Source organism: Hippoglossus hippoglossus, chromosome 21 (genome assembly GCF_009819705.1).
Source record: "Hippoglossus hippoglossus isolate fHipHip1 chromosome 21, fHipHip1.pri, whole genome shotgun sequence".
Lineage (NCBI taxonomy): Eukaryota > Metazoa > Chordata > Actinopteri > Pleuronectiformes > Pleuronectidae > Hippoglossus > Hippoglossus hippoglossus.
Genome location: NC_047171.1, coordinates 17,827,627 through 17,846,469, shown reverse-complemented (window position 1 = coordinate 17,846,469; position 18,843 = coordinate 17,827,627). Strand labels below are relative to the sequence as shown.

The 18,843-nt window shown below is 40.3% G+C and overlaps 1 protein-coding gene across 3 annotated transcripts in view; it reads left to right on the top strand.

The window, feature by feature from the left end:
* The window catches only part of arhgef7a (Rho guanine nucleotide exchange factor (GEF) 7a), a 26,558-nt gene extending 7,715 nt beyond the window's left edge, over window positions 1-18,843 (top strand). The window contains exons 3-22 of one of the 3 annotated variants that reach the window (XM_034574929.1): window positions 4,341-4,425; window positions 4,578-4,711; window positions 5,384-5,585; window positions 6,676-6,764; window positions 7,093-7,187; window positions 7,373-7,468; window positions 7,719-7,841; window positions 8,860-8,998; window positions 9,090-9,149; window positions 9,266-9,412; window positions 10,108-10,194; window positions 10,280-10,358; window positions 10,437-10,576; window positions 10,955-11,176; window positions 11,288-11,381; window positions 11,972-12,061; window positions 12,506-12,685; window positions 16,567-16,660; window positions 17,581-17,635; window positions 17,961-18,843. In XM_034574929.1, the coding sequence (XP_034430820.1) occupies window positions 4,341-4,425; window positions 4,578-4,711; window positions 5,384-5,585; window positions 6,676-6,764; window positions 7,093-7,187; window positions 7,373-7,468; window positions 7,719-7,841; window positions 8,860-8,998; window positions 9,090-9,149; window positions 9,266-9,412; window positions 10,108-10,194; window positions 10,280-10,358; window positions 10,437-10,576; window positions 10,955-11,176; window positions 11,288-11,381; window positions 11,972-12,061; window positions 12,506-12,685; window positions 16,567-16,660; window positions 17,581-17,635; window positions 17,961-18,083 (2,334 nt within the window). In that variant the 3' untranslated portion in view covers window positions 18,084-18,843. Of the gene's footprint in view, window positions 1-4,340; window positions 4,426-4,577; window positions 4,712-5,383; window positions 5,586-6,675; window positions 6,765-7,092; window positions 7,188-7,372; window positions 7,469-7,718; window positions 7,842-8,859; window positions 8,999-9,089; window positions 9,150-9,265; window positions 9,413-10,107; window positions 10,195-10,279; window positions 10,359-10,436; window positions 10,577-10,954; window positions 11,177-11,287; window positions 11,382-11,971; window positions 12,062-12,505; window positions 16,195-16,566; window positions 16,661-17,580; window positions 17,636-17,960 lie in introns of those variants that run through there. The other 2 variants (XM_034574927.1, XM_034574928.1) reach the window with 2 other exon arrangements.

The window sequence follows — 18,843 nt, the reverse complement described above, 5'->3', positions numbered from 1 at the left end:
TTTTCAATTGAATTTGGATACCCTTTCCCGATTAGTCACTCCAAGAGCGTGTCCGACACTTAGGCAGCTGCTGGTACTGACCCTTAACCTCTGATGGCTCTGACCACAGGAAGTGATCATTACAATTCCCATGACCCCGCTGGTCCCTCTGGAACAGTAACCTTACCCTGCATCTACCATGGCAGTAATTACAGATCCATGTGTCTGGACTAAAGTGAGAGTTAGAATCCATTATCATAAAAAACAATAACCAGAAAAGTTTGTGGTATTGTGGAGCTAAAATACTTTGTATGGAAAGCTGTTGAAGATGTTTACAAAAACACAAATTTCTGTGGCGTTGGCTCAAGGCTGCAGCGAAGACATTTTTTAATCATCAAGTACTGTCAGTTCTTTTTCTATTAATTGTCCAATTTACTGAACGTCCTTTAGAAATTCCTCCATTCAGTTGAGCTCAAGGTGAAAACTTCAAATATCTTGTTTTATCAAACCAACAAAAAATCTCAGATATTTAATTAAAAATAATGAAAAATCAGGAGAAAATTATAGCATTTTATTCAGTGGAACCAGATAATTTTTGGCACTTTAGCTGAATTGATTATTAATTATTTTACCTGCATAAATCCCATATATTTTGTGAATTTAAAGCTGTAAAATTTGAGATTTCTTTTGATTTCCTGTTTACCACATCATAGTAAATTAAGATCTCTGGGTTCTTGTGAGTCCAACAAAGCAAGGGAATAGATGACACCATTTAAGCCTCTAGGAAACTATTAACAGATTAAAAAAAAAAAAAAACGCACATCTCATATTAACTACACAGTTGATGGTTAGCGAAAGCTTGTGACCCACAGACATCAGCAGCAGATCTGTGCTGCGGCCATATTCACCCGAATGAGAAAATGCTCAGGCCGATACATCAAATCAAATCTAAAAACTCTCAGCTCCGACTGCAATCTTCAATTCTCTCTGTCCTCGGGGGATTTTTGTCTTCAATGTGGTCTTTAAGAATGGAGACGCATGATCGGTTGGATTGAGGTCAGGTTACTCTGTGAAGAATCTCCTACTGTGTAGTAATAAACTGACTGGCTGCCTTGTCTCTATGTTTAGGAATATTGACCATGAGTCCAGTGTTGTCCACCTAATAAGTATATAAACAGTATGTGAACACCCTTAAAGGAAAAGTTATTATTTAGTTTGATTGCCTGCAGTATTACTGTTTAAAGATATGCATGTGTTCTTAACTCCATCACTGTTGATATTGTACTATACTATACACACTGCTAGGGGAGTCGCAGCATTGATATTTAATGCTATTTTAGTATATTTAAGTAATCTCCTAAAGTTACGCTATAGCCCCTTTCAGACATGCACTGAACCTGAAATTTTCCGAGGACGTTGTATGTGAGGACACAAATATCCCAGTCAGTTGATCCACAGATTTTCTGGAACTTTTGATGCCAGCGCCCTGATAAAATGTCCAGAAACGGACGCAAAACTGAAAAAAACTAAAGAATTTACAAATTTCTCCAATAAATAAAAAGAGAAGCCAAACATAGATGCTGTGACAAAAATGTTACTGTGTGTTGTTGTGAAGGCGTCTGACCTCAACAATATCCTGCTGCGTTCTTCATATGTGAAAGACAAACTCTGGAAAATGTCCCTACCAAATTCTCCAGGGTTCGTGTCTGGAACCCGCCAAAGTAACATTTACTGAGCAACAGCGCCCTCTGTATGCTCACGTGGGGATTCATTCTGTTGGGCTCCTTGTCCGAGCAATCAAATGGTTTTCATGCAGAGAAAAAAAGCAAAGCCTATCAGTGTCTTGACGGAGCTCTGACTGTGTAGAGTCCCACACACTGAACTGAAACACAGCTGAACGGTGGATATTACCCATGATTCCCGGCTTCCTGAACCAGAAGAGCTGCTGCAACAAATTCTGTTCAGAATTCTTCATATATTAAAAGTTTCCTCGCTGAAAGTTGGCCATAAAAGCAGTTTTTTTTAAGATTTAATGATGAATGAATTCTTTTGAACTGATCTACAGTTCATCATTACTCTTGAACTTGCTGGACCGGATTCTGTCAATTTAAGCTGCAGTCAAAGTAACGTAGAGCAAGAACAGACGTTTAGTATGAGGATTAGAAATGAAAGCAGCACCATTGTCCCTATTCCAAGTCAGTGAACTATTAAACTAATTTAAAAGCTGGTATTTTGGTATAAAAAAAGTTGCATAGTGATGCTTTAAAGTAAAATATGATATTGTCACCATATTCCATTATCTGTAGTGGACCCGGTGTAGTGGGTTGTAATTCCCTGTGCAGTAAATACTTATTTCCTTGATGGTGATGGGTGTGGGAAGTGTGGGAGCAGTTTGCTGCGCTGCTGTAGCTTGCTGAGTCACAGAGGGGTGTTGCACTATTGTCTGCTCTGAGGGGATCATTACCTGCCTGTGATGCTGAGGCGCAGCAGACGTGTCGTAGCTTGTCGTGTTAGTCATGTTCATTATCTCACTGCATGAATGTTTGATGTGCGCCACGCTTCACTTGTGAGAGATGTGTCACATTTCTAACGAGGAAGCGATTTAAGTCACGTCTACGTTCTGCAGGGAAATAATAAGTTGAGCACAAATGCTGAACGTGGTTTGTAGTTTAAGTTCCAGTGAAAGTATAGATGGGTGAGGAAGAGGGCACTCTCACATGAATGCTCACTAGGGACAGTCTTTTAGTGTGCACACACACAAACACACACACTCTTGCATTCACAGTCGTTCACATATTCCCTGAGGACACATCTGCAATCAGAGCGGAAGATGAAAGAGAAGCATCTCACAGTCACTCAGACTCAATATATGTGAAGCCGGGGCAGTTTATCATTTGAAGCCGTTACACCCAAAGAGAGAAGACAACTACAGTCATCAACACAGATACAATCGCTGCCATTCATACTAACCACGAGGAGAGTGAGCGTCACACTGACAGTGATAAAATCAGTGTTTACTCTTCTACTGCAGTTAAAGGACAAGACTGGAATTATTCTCCATTTTTCAGTTAATCCTGTGAAACCAAAAGCCATCAATGCATCAGTCTACTACAGTTTATTAAACGTTCAGACCATAGACTGTATATAGAGATGGACGACATGGCAGCTCGCCAAAAATGAAGCCAAAGTGTCTTGATTGCCACCTGGTGGCTCGCTGCAGTACAGGTCATAAATCCTTTCCCCTCCATGTTAGCAGACGGGACATGGGTCAAACTAAAGAGTCAAACCAAGATCATTGATGGTGCTTGTCTTTAATTCTTATCACACTGATGTTTGTTCAATGTTCCCTTTTCCAGTAATTTTGGTTTTAATCAGTTATTTGATGCTTTAAAATACGTTAAAATGTCATGATTGACTCGCAATTGGAACCTCGATACTGTGGCTCCATCCCTCAATCGCTACTGGCTTAATTTCTGGATAGTGAGAGAAAGTGACCTGTCATATACAAACTATGGTTCAGGCTTCCCTTCCCTCTCAGTGACACTCACGCCCTCTTGGTGTTATCGTAGTTTCACGTTTCTGTGGCCGTGTTCAGACATGGCATTAACATGCAACTCCGGGGATCGGATCACAAGTGCACAGCTCTAAGTGCATCACTTCCCACCTGGCGAGAGAATGTGTCTCGAGTGACCACTTGTGATGGTACCTCACTTCCCTGCTCTACATGAAAATAAGCATGCACACATTTGTCTTTCGAGATAGGGACAGTACAAGTGTGAAATGGGGAAAGAGAGATAGGGGAAGACAGGCCGAGTCTCCAGCCTCTGTTTGCGGCACCGCCACAATATACATATTTACCTCCACACATTCATCTTCTATTTTTGTCAAATGAGTACTTTATTTTTATTTTAAAGCTATGTGCATTGTTTCACTCAGCCCCCCCCCCGGCTCTCACTCCTGTGGCTTAGGTTATTTAAGCAGCATTTGTTGATATCTTTTCTTGAGCTTTGATGTCAATAACAATTTTTTAATGTCCAGTCCCACCATTTGATGCGCTTCCTTCTCATGAAGCAGGGAGAGGTCAAAGCTCAGTTTCTGTCATTAACTTTTATGATGCACATTGTTGTGTAAAGCTGTAGCTGCTGCAGATATGACCTACATGCGTGCGTGTGTTTCACCAGCTACTTCTGACAAAGATAAGGAGAGTTATTGATCAACTGCCCGGCGCTTGCTCACAGTGTGGCCAAGCGATGACACAGCCCTGCTGTGCTGGAATTAGCGATTAGCTTTAAAAGCAAAACGTACTTGCTGATGATTCTCACAGATCTGCCCTGTCTCACTCTGTCCTCTCTCACCCGCAGCCGTTTGAGGCCAGTGACCTGCTACTCGGACTGAACTTCTCGAAGGTGCTGAGCAGTCTGGTCGCTCTGAATAAAGTGACTGCAGGTGAGTTAAAAATATGTGCAATATGAGTGAGTTTCATGCGCCATGTGGGGGTGTTTTTATTTTTATGAAAGGCAGGCGAGTAGTCATAGGTGTGTGGGCGCTGGCTTCAAAAGCCAGGTCTGGTGTATTTATATTTTGCCCTTTCTGTGCAGATATCGGCGTGGGCAGCGATTCGGTGTGTGCCCGACACTCTTCAGCCCACCGCATCAAGTCCTTCGAGTCGCTGTCTTCTCAGGCTTCGCTGGGCCGATCCTCCAAACTGCTGCAGAACCAGTTTCGCAGTCTGGTGAGCTCAACTCTCACCGCTGATGACTAGCAGCAGAGTTTAGGAACACAAAAGTTCAGGGTCACTGAAAACTGATAATGTGTTTTTGTAATTTTGGCACAGTCATTGATTACAAATTAAGAATCAATACATACATAATTATACATTATACACAGTAGTTAAGTGCAGTAGTTAAGTGAGTGCTAAAATATGGACAATTAATGTTTCCAAGTTGTTAAAGGACACAATTATATAATGATAAATAGATGGTTTAATGGCCTGCAAACACATCATGGTTTAAGCTATTGCTACTGATTAGACCTCTGCTATGGTCGAGGGTAGTCAAAAAAATTAATATATAGATATATATTTATATCTATATATCTATATGGATATATAGATATATATCACTAGACTTTGCTTAAAAGCTTCCATTCAAACTTTACACTATATTCACATCTATAAGCAACTGGACATGGCAAAGGCAATTCACTTGTTTGCTTTGGTTGAATATATTTACATGATATTAAACAAATAGATGGATAATTATGCAAATATGAAAAAAATGTGTATAAGTGTGTTTTTTTCACAAAATACATGTAACCTTTAATGTTTCACAACAAACCTTTTGCTGTCATCTGTGTCTCACCTCACATTTCCTCTTTGGTAACATCCTCCCCTCGTTCTCGACAGGACATGTCGGAGAACAGTGGACAGCAGCTGCTGGTGAAAGCACGTTTCGACTTCCAGCAGACCAACGAGGATGAGCTCACCTTCGCCAAGGGGGACATCATCGGCGTGACTCGCCAGGAAGATGGCGGTTGGTGGGAGGGGCTGCTCAATGGAAAGAGTGGCTGGTTTCCTAGCAACTATGTCCGCGAGGTCAAGGGCTCTGGTAGGTACCTCGGCTACTTGTGTTCAAGCGGGGAGCTTATGATGGGTGCCAGTTATGTGATGTTGATCCGTCTTGAATTTGAATGATTTAAGGCAATTAGAACGTTTGGTTTTATAACTAAACAAGTTCATTAGCTTACTAAGATATTAATACAGTGGAATTCTTTATATTATTGTTGTGTTACAACCTCCAAAATTGTCACTTGCATCCTTCAACCACATATTTCAGAAAGGATCCTCTGCTCCTACCTTCCTCTGAATGAACAAAGCAGCTGGAGAGATTAAATATTATTCAGCACAGATATTTTTAAAATCCCTCAGATTCAAAACCTGCCAATTTATGGACAACATCACAGTTGCCATTGTCACATTCTGGTCACACGATTGTTACACAGCCTCACATCTGCTGTGGTTTGTTGTTTATTCACTGGTTAAAAAACGTTGTGTCACGAGGCAGCACCTCGAATTCTGATCCTCTGTCTGAGTGACATTTTTAACTTGATCAATTTAACACAGATTCTTTGGGATTGTAAAGACTAATTATATAATAATAATTTATATAGATATTTCAGATCCTGCAAGAGGAAAATGTCTCATTGCAAGGCACCAAAAAAAACACATAGGGACGTGTTTTGGGGTCTTGTTATTCTACATGAATAACAATAAGTACACAAAAAACACCTTGTTATATAATAATAATTTATACTTATATTTAGATATTCTATTTTCTCAGTGATTTATTATAGTTTGGGAATCACAAGCCCTGATAAGTCTGTAACTTAATGTATAGATTAGTCGTTGTCTGGCTCCCTGATGTTTTATTCCGATTACAGGCATGTAAAATGAAGTAGATCGCCCAGCCAACGTGACTAAACCCGATTTATGATTTCAAAATTTCTGTATGTCCGAATGCAGGTTTCAACAGGCTTGGGTATCTTCACTTAAGTATACTGTAGATGTAAGATTATTTGCATATACATCTTTGTAGGACATTTAATCTTTTAGGCATAAATTACTTTCGGCTCAGTGTTTCAGTTGATTGGCTCATCATGTACGATATAGTGTTTCATTTTGTTACTTTCTAATCACAGACAAACAAGTGTCTCCCAAGTCTGGTACCCTGAAGAGTCCCCCTAAAGGCTTTGACACTTCTGCGATCAGCAAGACCTACTACAACCTGGTAAGAACGCAACTCAACATTTATGTGAAATGTTGAAAGTGTTTGTGTTAGAGCCTGATTCTTTTTGTAATCTCTGTCTGTATCTCTACTTTCTATTTAATCTTGAGCTAATCTGCCGGAAGAGTTGAAAACATGTTTTGCTTGATCAATTATAATGTAGTAAATTATTTTTTTAATGCTTCTGTGGTTTATTAACTCCAAAAATTGCGGCACTTACTAATTAAATATAAAACTTGTATCTGTAACCCTCAAGAGAATTATTATCCTACTCCAGTTTTTTGGTAATGGACATTTCCTAATGTAAGTTTTTCCTCTTCTCCTATTGTAGGTGTTGCAAAACATTTTAGAAACAGAGACAGAATATTCCAAGGAACTTCAGAGCCTCCTGACGAACTACCTGCGACCTCTTCAGAGCATTGACAAGTACGACTTATTCACACACAAAGCTGCATGAATCCAGTACCAGGATATTTTTGTGCGGTTGTTGTATAACAGGAAGCTGGATCAATCTGATTACGTGTCCTTCTTCTAACAACATATGTGAGCTGAGCGCGTGTCTGAATGTGTAGTCACCATTGTTCTTTTCCCATCATCCTTTTTGCCTCCAGGCTGAGCAGCCCGGATGTGGCTCTAATTCTGGGAAACCTGGAGGAGATCAGCACCTTCCAGCAGATGCTCGTCCAATCGCTGGAGGAGTGCACCAAGTGAGTCCCTCCTGCACACACAGCCTCACTGCAGCAGCAGCATCATCACTGTTTCATAACAAGCAGAGGGACATCTAGTGTTGTGCTTAATGTACTGCAGGCATGTGGAATACACAGTACAGCACCAATCTGCAGTGGGTCTGAGACCAGACACTCCATATATTTCTGCTGCTGTTTGTTTTCTTAACTGGTGCACAAGAATTTGTGCAGATATATTTTTAACAATGTGATTTTTATCTTTTTCTTTTAGGCTTCCAGAGAGTCAGCAAAGGGTGGGGGGCTTCTTCCTCAACCTCATGCCACAGATGAAAGCTTTGTATATCGGTTACTGCTCTAACCACCCCTGTGCAGTCAATGTGCTCACCCAGTACAGGTGAGTTTCTTCATGCAGCACAAGTGGTCATATGGAAAAAGAAGGTTTTGGAGTTTGTCTTTGTTTTACTGTTGTTGTTGTAACCTGCTGTTTGCTGACTGAGGCAGATATAGTGGCTCATCACTGTGCACACTAAGTACACACTTTGCAGTCTTCTATTACCAGCACTACTGTAGCTGAGGCAGTACTTTTTCTTTACAAAGCAAAATAACTTGAATACAACTCACGGAGAGGGACGAAGGGCAGTTTCACACCTACCTGGTGTAGTCCGGACATTCACACGTTTCAGTTTAGTCAGAACCAAAATAACAGGTGTGAAAAGTACTAAATACAATAATTTAGTCCCACCTAAAGAGGGGGTCTCTGTCGGGATCAAACAGAGTCATGGTTCAGTTTCTTTGTGAAGAAAAATAAGTAGACGCAGCTCACAGGATTCCGTGTTGTCTTCACCTCTGAGGATTTAATGTTTGAACGACAAGGATGTTCATTTTGCTGGTTATAATCCCATAATGATATTACAGTGGCAACGAAATTAACTAATTTAACTCAAATTCAAATGAACAGAAATTAACTGGCAATTATTTAGAAAACTAATTGATTCAGTTATTTTTTCAAGCGTTCTTTATTTCCAACGTCTTTGGGCTTTTTTATTTGTCTATCAAATTGGATTATTTGATTAAAAAAGTAATTGTTAGTTGCAGCCGTAGCTGCTCAATTGTTATTCTCCTTGTTCAGTGATTTTGTGCACCACTCAATCAATCTTAATTATGAAGGCAATCACATTTTGAGATCTAAGAATCTGAATGCCAGGTAGATATGTTTGACCTGACTTATTTTTGAAACCAGTGTAAAATAACTACCAAAGGAAAAATAGTCCATTTAGTTGCTGTCTGAATAGTTTGTTGTTACAAAACTGTTTGTGAGGTAGAGAACATATTTAAAATCATTGCACGTCATCCAGGTTGAATGATACCTTGAGTGACCTCCATCACCTCTCTCTCTTTCCTTCCTCTTGCAGTGATGTATTGGGGGAGTTCATGGAGGGGAGGGGGGCCGTCATCCCCGGGATCCTCACCCTGACCACGGGCCTCAGTAAACCCTTCATGAGAATCGACAAGTACCCCAACTTACTCAAAGAGCTGGAGAGGCACATGGAGGTGTGTGTCTGTGCCTTTTCATTTGTCTTGGTGCAATCTTAGAATAGGTTATGAATTGTGTTTTAATAACTATATATTTCTCTTCCTCCAGGAGACTTACCCCGACAGGCCAGACATCCAGAAGTGCATGGCGTCTTTCAAAAATCTGTCTGTAAGCTGAAAACACTTCCTGTCTCGTCAGACGCAGCATGTCACCAGACTTTCATACTGTATGTAATGAATCAACAACAGGCCTTTTAAGCAGGTTGTCTTTTCCCATCATGCCAGGCTCAGTGTCAGGAGGTGCGGAAGCGTAAGGAGCTGGAGCTGCAGATTCTCACCGAGTCAATCCGTCTGTGGGAGGGGGATGACATCAAGACGCTGGGCTCTGTGCTTTACATGAGCCAGGTCTTAGTCCAGAGTCCTGGCGCCGAGGTACGAGCACTGTCCACCTCCTTGACCTGCACTTCACTCCGAACTGACAAAAAATATTATTAATTGATTGTAATATCACAGTTCATAGATGACAGTGTTTTATTGTCATTTAACCAGTAAATGCTACTTAGCAGTACCTTTTATTGCATTTGAGTGCAGGAGGGTTCATGTTTGTTGTGCAAGTGTTTGTTAATAGGTACTTATCAGTCATTTTAAAGGTCCAGTGTGTAGGATGTAGGTTGATCTGTTGTCAGAAATTGAATGTAATATTGATAATCGTGTTTTTATTAGTGTATAAACACAAAAAAGCCCTTTACATCCACTTTGAGAGCAGATCCTCTCCCTCAGAGTCTGCCATGTTTTTACAGTAGCAGTCCCACTCGTTTTCTTCCGGACATTTTCCTGCTGTATTCTCACATGGGCTCACTCAGACATTTTCCAGGAGGACTGGCAGGAGAACTCTGGAAAATGTCTGGATCAACTGACTCTGACTTTTGCGTTCTCACATGCAGACCCTCCGGAAAATGTATATAAAATGTCTGGACCTCAGTGCATGTCTGAGAGCAGCTTTATTGTGAATCTTTGATTTGAACTTGGCTTCAGACATTATAGAGCCGTGTCATACCTACCGGATTATTGTTTCCTTGTATTCACTCTCTCTATATTCACCTCTCTGTCTTGATCCTGTTTTTCAGGAGAAGAGTGAGCGTTACCTCATGCTCTTCCATCACGTCCTCCTCATGTTGTCTGCCAGCCCCAGGATGAGCGGCTTCATATTCCAGGTCAGTAATTTCTCAGATATAACATTTCTTAAACTGCTCCCCAGTGTTAAAACTTATTGTCTGATATAATGATTTTCCTCTGCAGGGAAAATTGCCCCTGACCAGTATGACAGTGAACAAACTAGAAGACTGTGAAGCCCATAAAAATGCTTTTGAGCTCAATGGTAAGACCACACCAGATGAGCTAGATGCAGAGTTTAATCCATTTTCAATGCCCTCAGTCATTGTCTGTGTTCCTGCAGGAGCTTTGTTTGACCGTCTCCACGTGGCGTGCACCAACCAGCAGGACCTGCAGGACTGGGTGGAGCATCTGAGCCGACAGATCAAACACACCTCAGCTACAGCGCCCAGCCACAAACCTCTCACTGTGCCCTGCCACACGGTCAGGAGCGGTCGATTAGTACATACTCATATACTGAGGCTTTTCTTTTTAGTCTTTTTACGTGTTACCCACTGTAGTGTAAACAACTATTACAGAGTGAAACCTAAAATCAGTGCATTAGATGGACAGTTTGTAATTCCAAGGCATGTACATTGCGCTTCTTCACCCAAAAATTAAGAACTTAGAGAAATTATTGCAAATGTTATATTTTTAAAAACTATTTTATTTTAATGTAAATATGTTTGTGATGTATATTAATAACTCTGCACACCATTAGTATAATTCTCAAACAGTAAAAAGTGAATTATATGTAGGGATTAAGAAGGCTGATGCCGATGCTGATATTAGGGAGTATGCCTTTTTTGTTTCGTTCCTCAGCTCCCATCTCACCCCCTCACCCCGTCCCGGCATGCTGAGGGCAGGTCCATGACAGTGGCCCCCACCTACCACACCCTGCCTCACCCCTCCTCCCATGGAACATCTCACAGCACTATGATGTGGGGTCCACTGGAGCCGCCTAACACCCCGAAACCCTGGAGCCTGAGCTGCTTGAGGCCTGCACCCCCTCTAAGGCCCTCTGCCGCTCTGTGCTACAAGGAGGTGAGGCTCTCTGTCTGTCTGTCTGTCTGTCTGTCTGTCTGTCTGTCTGTCTGTCTGTCTGTAAGTAAAAATAAAACGTTCAAATTCTCACAATAAATTTCTGATTTACAGGATCTTAGTAAAAGCCCTAAGAGTGTGAAGAAACTTCTTCCCAAGCGCAAGCCAGAGAGAAAACAGTCTGAGGAGGAATTTGCCTCGAGGAAGAGTATGTTAAAAATTTTAAGATCCTTTTTATGTTTACCCAGATGTGATATCTTACTCATAAGTAATAGTTTGATTCAAACTTCTCCAGATGTGGTCGTTTTTACATTCGTCTTTGTGTAAACAAACCACTACCTGATGTTAGCCTCAGAATGTTTACCATTGCTTGGTTGCACCAACAGCTGCTTCAGTCTCTCCTATTGACTGTTTTGGTTATGTTAGGAAAATACTGAAGCAATCATCCTGATTTTAAATCCTAAATATCAAACATGCTATATAATTATCATGTGGTTCTGGTGATGCTGCGGTCAGTTCGGTAGGTTAAAGAATAGCTCTGGAACCCCTCACACTACCAGATAATCTGGGCCAAACATCAGTACCGACCAAGGTTGCAAAACAGCTGCCTCATAGTAGGATTCATACTAAAGGGGCCACCTAAAGGACAGCTATTACAGTGGGGTTTATTTCACTTTGTGCAATAAAAAGCAAGCAAATCTTCCAAAATGTAGGTAGTAAAGCAGTGAGCAGTGTGGGGAGATCTGAGGGCGATGAGCTTGTGATTTATTTTTTCCCTTTGCACCCTCTCACACTCAGGTACAGCTGCTCTGGAGGAAGATGCCCAGATCCTGAAAGTTATTGAGGCTTACTGCACCAGCGCCAAAACCAGGCAGACTCTGAACTCCAGTAAGAAAGAAAACACAAATCTGACTCGTACATGTGCACGAAGAAGAAGGGTTCATACTGTAGCTCGCTGTCTTTGTATTGACTATATATCTGTGACTCAGAGCCTTTCTTTAACACTGGTATTCAGAGCTGATCTTTCTAACAGTATCTTCTCTTCTCTCTGTCTCTCCTCCACTCTTCACTCTTTGGCATTGCTGTGGTTGAATTCCTTCTTTCTCTTTTTTTCTCCACCAATCTTTCTCCTCTGCATACTGCGCTTTGATTTTCTCCATGTATTCTGATTTGCGCCATCATCTCATCCTCCATCTCATTGGTTTTATGATTTGCCATTTGTTGCGTGTTGCGTATGCTCCCCCACCCGCACCGTCACTCCTCTCCCTTCGCCTACCATTTCTTCCCTCAACATTCGCAACGTCACCTCCACCTCGGCTCTGCCTCGTCCAGCCTGGCAGGGCACTGACCTGATGCACAACCACGTGCTGGCCGACGTGAACCGCTCCTGCGCGGACTCAACGGGCCGCCGCAGCAGCGTGTCACGGCCCGAATTGACCTCTGACCTGTCGGAGGACTCTGACTATGACTCCATCTGGACCACCCACAGTTACAGGATGGGTTCAGTGCCGCGCAAGAGCTGCATCTCTCACCAGAACTAAAGAATATACAGTACTGCCACGCTGTACTGTAATGTAACGTACAGCACGTTTACCTCTTTTACCTTCAATGTATTAAAGAGAACCTTTTTTTTATTGATCTATTTATTTTCTAATATATATTTGTTAATTTTTTTTGTTAACTTATTTGGTTTATTTATTTCGACGGTCTCTTTTGAAGATGTTCAAAGCATCTCCCTGTTGCCTTTGACACTTTCCCTTTTATGTGCCTCCTCTCTTTCTGTAGTTGTCATGCAGTAAGTGTTAGGTAATTCTTGTTAATTTATCTTGAATGTGACCACTCCCCTTGTTTGACCATAAATGCGACGGACTCTCGTCGTAGAGAGTGGAGAGGGAAGTTGGAGGGGAATATGGGGGAACCAGGGATGGGGGAGAGATGGGGACTGAGTTTTTCCTGTCTGATATTCAGATGTAATTCAGGAACGAGAGTATTCTATTTACCATGTACTACTTCTCTCCAGTATGTGACTTTAGAGTATGAATGCTCAAATATAGCACAGATACGACACATGCGCGTAAACACACACACAGGTTGAGGCACATATGCCCCTGCTAGCTGATAAAATAGCAGCATGCAAATGTAATATCCAAATTCTTAACATTTTATAATATTGTTTTCATAATTTTAAAGTTTTATTCATGTTGCCAGCCGAAAGCAGAACAATATTCAACATAATAACCAGACCACTGCTGAATAATCTGTTCTTGCCAACATTAACAGTATGTGACCGTCAGTCCGTTCTTTGTTGTAGCTGCTACAGAAAGAGGAGATCATCACATACACTAGATACAAGCTAACAGGCTAAGAATGGTGAATTTAAAGGGGCTGTTTACTCGCATTACAAAAAACAAATTTTCATACTGATCTCTAGTACTATCCAAGTTGTGCAGATAGTTTTAGATGGCTTAATTTTAAAACAATTGGCACCAATAGGTCTTTCCAGAATCAGTGATCTATGACTTTTATTTTATTAATTTCTGATCTTAAATTTTGCAAAAGAAAGTCAGCCATTGTATATGTTTGGAGGCAGAAATACCAGGAAAGCTATCTGCATTACCAGATTCCACCACTAGAGTTAAGTGAGATTGATTTTTGGTGCACTGTTAAGTTAACCTTTTAATAATTTGCTGTATTGTGAAGTCTCCTAAGCATAATCCTTTTAAAGCCTGATCTTAAATTCAGTAATATTACTGTGTCAGTGGTTCTACAGGGTTATTTTTACAGTCTTATCATATCTCAAGTTACTTTATGAATGAAATATAAAGCTTCATAGAACAGCACAGGGCAGTGCGACACTAATAACTGTAAACTACAACCTAAAACAGCTACAGTTATACAAGTTGATATCTTTGTTTAGTAGGGATGTGTCTCCTGCTCCATTAAAGGAAAGATCTGATATTTTCGGGAACTGGGATTATGCTTAATTGCTTTTCTTGCTGAGAGTTCGAGATGAAGATTAATTCCACTCTCAGGAGTACGTTAGCAGGTTAGCAAATACAACACGTTTTAATATTCTAGTTATGAGAAGCTAGTTTGCTTAGCTTAACATAAAGAGAAGACGAAGAGGAGCTGCTGGCTAATTTAAATTGAATATATATATTATTTGTCATAACTAGAAGATTATGTTTTAGTTATGAGAACACTTAACCTTCAAGGGATGAGAACAGAAAACGAAGAATAAATTAGCTACGCTAGCAGTTCCTCTTATTCAAGTCTTTATGCTAAGCAAAGCTTAACGGCCTCTGCTTATCCAAACCAACTTCTGGTTAGCGTAGTCTAACCAGAAACTCTCTTGTTAAGCTAACCTGCATGCGGGTAACTTAACCAGAAGCTATCTTGCAAGGCTAACCTGCATCTTGTTAGCTTACCTTAACCAGAAGATATATTGCTAGGCTAACCAGCATCTGGTTATCTTAACTTAACCAGAAGCTATATTGCCGGGCTAACCTGCATCTGGTTATCTTAAATTAACCAAAAGCTTTCTCGCTAGGCAAACCTTCATCTTGTTAGCGTACCTCAACCAGTAACTATCTTGCTAGGCTAACCTGCATCTGGTTAGCTGACCTTAACCAGAAGTTAGCTTGCTAGGCTAACCTGTATCTTCTTAGCTTACCTTAACCAGAAGCTGTCTTGCTAGGCTAACCTGCATCTGGTTAGCTTACCTCAACCAGAAGCTGTCTTGCTAAACTAACCTAAATCTTGTTAACTTACCTTAACCAGAAGCTATCTTGCTAAGCTGGGGTGCTCCTGGTTAGCTTAACCAGCTTCTGGTTAACTTAGCCTACGATACAACCATTATACCACAGACATTAGAGTGGTATCAGTCTTTTTAACTAATCCACAGCACACAGGCCAATTATCCTACATACCAAAATATGAACTATTTCTTTAAAGTGTAGCTGTTGACGGCTCTGACAGTTCGACATAGTTAGCATAGTGTCATAAACAAACATCCCTTGTGTCACAACAAACTAACACCTATGCTACAGCCTCATAAGTCAGACACCCCTCTGTGTTGTCTGGTTTGCGTGGTTTTCCATACTAACCTGCATTAATAACTATTTTTATGAAGAAGTATTTTTCCAGTATTGGTAATAAAAGTACAGCTTGGCATCCACTTAGAGTCTATCTCCTCTTACAGTAAGCAATGCAGGTGACGTGGAATATATTGGTCCATGTTACGGTACTATTTAATGAAAATTGTTTATTCATTATTTTGTATGAAGGCATTTCTTTTTTTTTATGTTATTCTTTATGTCAATGTTTACAAAATGATCCCTGGATGAATCATTTGTGTTCTTTTTTTTCTACATTTTATTGGTCTGATTTAAAGTTTACACTGAAATTATAACATGAAGTGTTTAAATTATTTTGCACAATCATGTAAATGGGCGTCGGGGGTGGGGGGTAGATCTGTTAAATTCTGTACTTTTTGTCGTCTGCCTAGAGTGTGTATGATATAGTCCTAAAGGTAGACTTAAGTATTCAGTGTTACTGTAAAGTAAATGCTCATTCGTAGTGTAAAAGAAAAAAACAAGAGATGATTATATGGGAATATTTCTATGTGATCTATTCACTCAGCCTCTGAATACTGTCAGTGTGGACTTGAAAAATGAAGAGCACACAGTGTCCCTTTCTGTAAATACTAGTTGTCATGGAACAAGGAAAAAAAATCCATTGTACCTTCTATGAGTATTTGAGCTGAGAATATCACTGTCCTTACATCACGTGCTATACTTTGTGACGGGTGTATTCTGTGAAACTAACTGTGGGACCGGCAGGGTAAAGAGACTGTCTGTGACAAACATCGTCTCAGTGTGCTCTAATGCTGTATCCAGTTCACACATGTGACCACGTCTTATCTGCAAACAGCGCCTTCAGTGTATTTGTTCGACACTGCTCAAGTGTTCAAGTCCCAAACGCTGTATTATGAGTTTTGAATAAATCTGTCATTTGGTAGACACTGGCTTTCTGGTGATTTGTAAGGACGAAATATGATTATATCTGCTGTGTGTTTTCATTTTAGGATTCTTACGGACAGAGAAATGTATTGTGAATAAATGAAGGAATGTGTTTGTTTTTTTTGTCTGATATTGTCACTGTCTCTCATTTCCTTTCTCTTTCCTCTGTCTCCTATCTGATTTCTTCTCTGTGCATGACTAACACACTACTACCAACAATTGTGGTATATCTCCTTCTCTTTGGTGCTGCTGGCCCTTCCAGAAGAAGCTCACACTGTGGAATGAAAACGTAATATACTGAAGATGTCATCTTACTGCAAGGTGAGAAAAAGCTGTGTATCAAGTGTTGAGTGCTCTTCTGTTTTGAAACAGGACCGCAACGAGAGACAGGACTTCATGTGATCATCCCTGGTGAGGAGAAAGTCCTTGATCCAAGTCGCAATGGACAAAGTGCACCGGAAGAAAAGTAAGTTAACGTGCTTCTCCTTTATCCTGAATTTACATATTGTAAATCCCATTGAAGGACCAAAACCAAAATAGCCGTAGTCTACTATCAAACTGTGACTGTGGCACACAGCCCCAAGCCAATCTGTTTCAACTGAACACTTAAATCTTTAAGATCTTTAAAATGGGGTAATTTTCAATTACAGCTGTATATTGTTGCAATTATTACTCAGGAGTCAAAAGTACATTTGTTAGGGACGACTTCCAGTTTAGATCAGCTCAATACGCCTCATGGCACAGAGGAATAAGATGTATCGAATTGTAATGTTCTGTTAGTGAGATAATTAAATAAAGCTTGATTTATTTAGTACTTTGCAAATAGAGAGGTCAAAAAGTGCCATATTATTACAAAATGCAAACACACCCGTTGAGGGATGGATCACCTGTTAGATAAATAAAGAGGATTTAACAGTTTAGGGCCAAATCAACAAATACACAGTCTCCCTTCATTTTAAAAGGAATTTGATGACATTGAGATTATATATTTTTCAAGACTTGCACATTAGGTATAACGTTTCAACTGTAACTCTTATTATTATGCTCTTGGTCTGTGCTACTGCTATGAGATTATATCTCGCATTTTATCAAGTGGGTCTTAAAACAACACTCATGCCGATTTGTTCAATGAAACATATTCTGGTTAATACAGTTGTTGCTCCTGCAGATACTGATGATGAAGAGATTGGGGACAAAATCCACAGCACCTCTCTGCAAAAGTGCAATTGTATGCAAAATGGACAGTAACCTAAAATGTTTGCGATGTACATATCAACATATGAGTGTCGTTTTAAAATGGACTTGAAACAGTGTGAACCTATCACTTGATGAGCAGACCTGTGGGTGTTACTGATGTGCTGACCTGTAAATATTCCTGTCTGAAAGGAGCCTGGTGGATGTGGTGTACGCTCTGAGGGATGAGGTTCAGGAACTAAAACAGGTAAATGTTCAATGATGGATTATGATGTTTTATCAATTATATAACTTAAGTCAAATTAAACTGTTTTATGATCTAATCTAAAAAAAGTTGGTTATGTCAAGCATTGACATAACTTTAACTAAGTGGAGTTAAATCTATTTGTAATGACCTGTTTTGTAATATAGTTTAGGAATGTTGTTTTGAACACAGAGGTTTGAAAGATGAGATTTTGCACATTATTTGAGCTAACGATACTGTATCCTTAGTTTTGGATTGAGACAGTCTCATGTCTTCTCTAAATCTGTTAAACAACAGTATGTGTTTATAATATTGTTTTCCACAACAGGACACTAAGAAGATGAAGAGGTCACTGGAGGAGGAGCAGAGGGCAAGGAAGGATCTAGAGAAGGTTGTGAGGAGGGTTTTAAAGAGCATGAACGACCCAACATGGGATGAGACCAACCTGTGAGGCCGTCGCACACAATCTCCATCTGAAACTTTGAAAAGAGAAAAAGAAATGCGTATATGTGGACTTGCTTCTGTTGTGCGTACATGAGTTAAGGCTGGTTGTGTGAGTGAGAGCAAGAGTGCATCTGTAAACAGGTAATTGTGTACTTGTTTGACATGGGTGCATGTGTGTGTGCTTTAAGCAGGATGTCAATACAGCCCCTTTCAAGACCAGAACCACTGAACAGCATCGACCATCTATTCCACAATAACATTCCTTGAACACCAAGCAAGAGGGCGAGGACATCACACACTTCCACCACTTCAACATTCATCATCCACCGTCTATGGCCTTGATCAGTGTGGCCAAAGAGAAACCAGAGCGAGATCCTCTCCGTCTGTTTACAATCATTCATCAGGACACTGTCCACTGGTACATAAATGGTACATTAATGGTTTTAATGGTCACAAAGGCCTTGGACCACTCTGAACTTGAACCATGCCATTTCCGCATAACCTCTCTTATGTTATTTAATTTTTTTATGAATTTATTTTTGTTGGGTCTCTTTCCCTGACACAAGCTTAACAAAAGTCTGTGCCAGGAAACATGTTTCTTGTCTTGTCATCTTTATTGTTTGATCACTTTGCGGTTTGACTTAATTTCTGGGCATCCTAAGGGAAGTGTACAGATATTAACCCGGTACTGTATATTGTAAATACTGCTAAAAGATGAGCCTTTGTCCTTTGGGAGAAATAAATGTGTTTTTAGAAGATGACTTTGA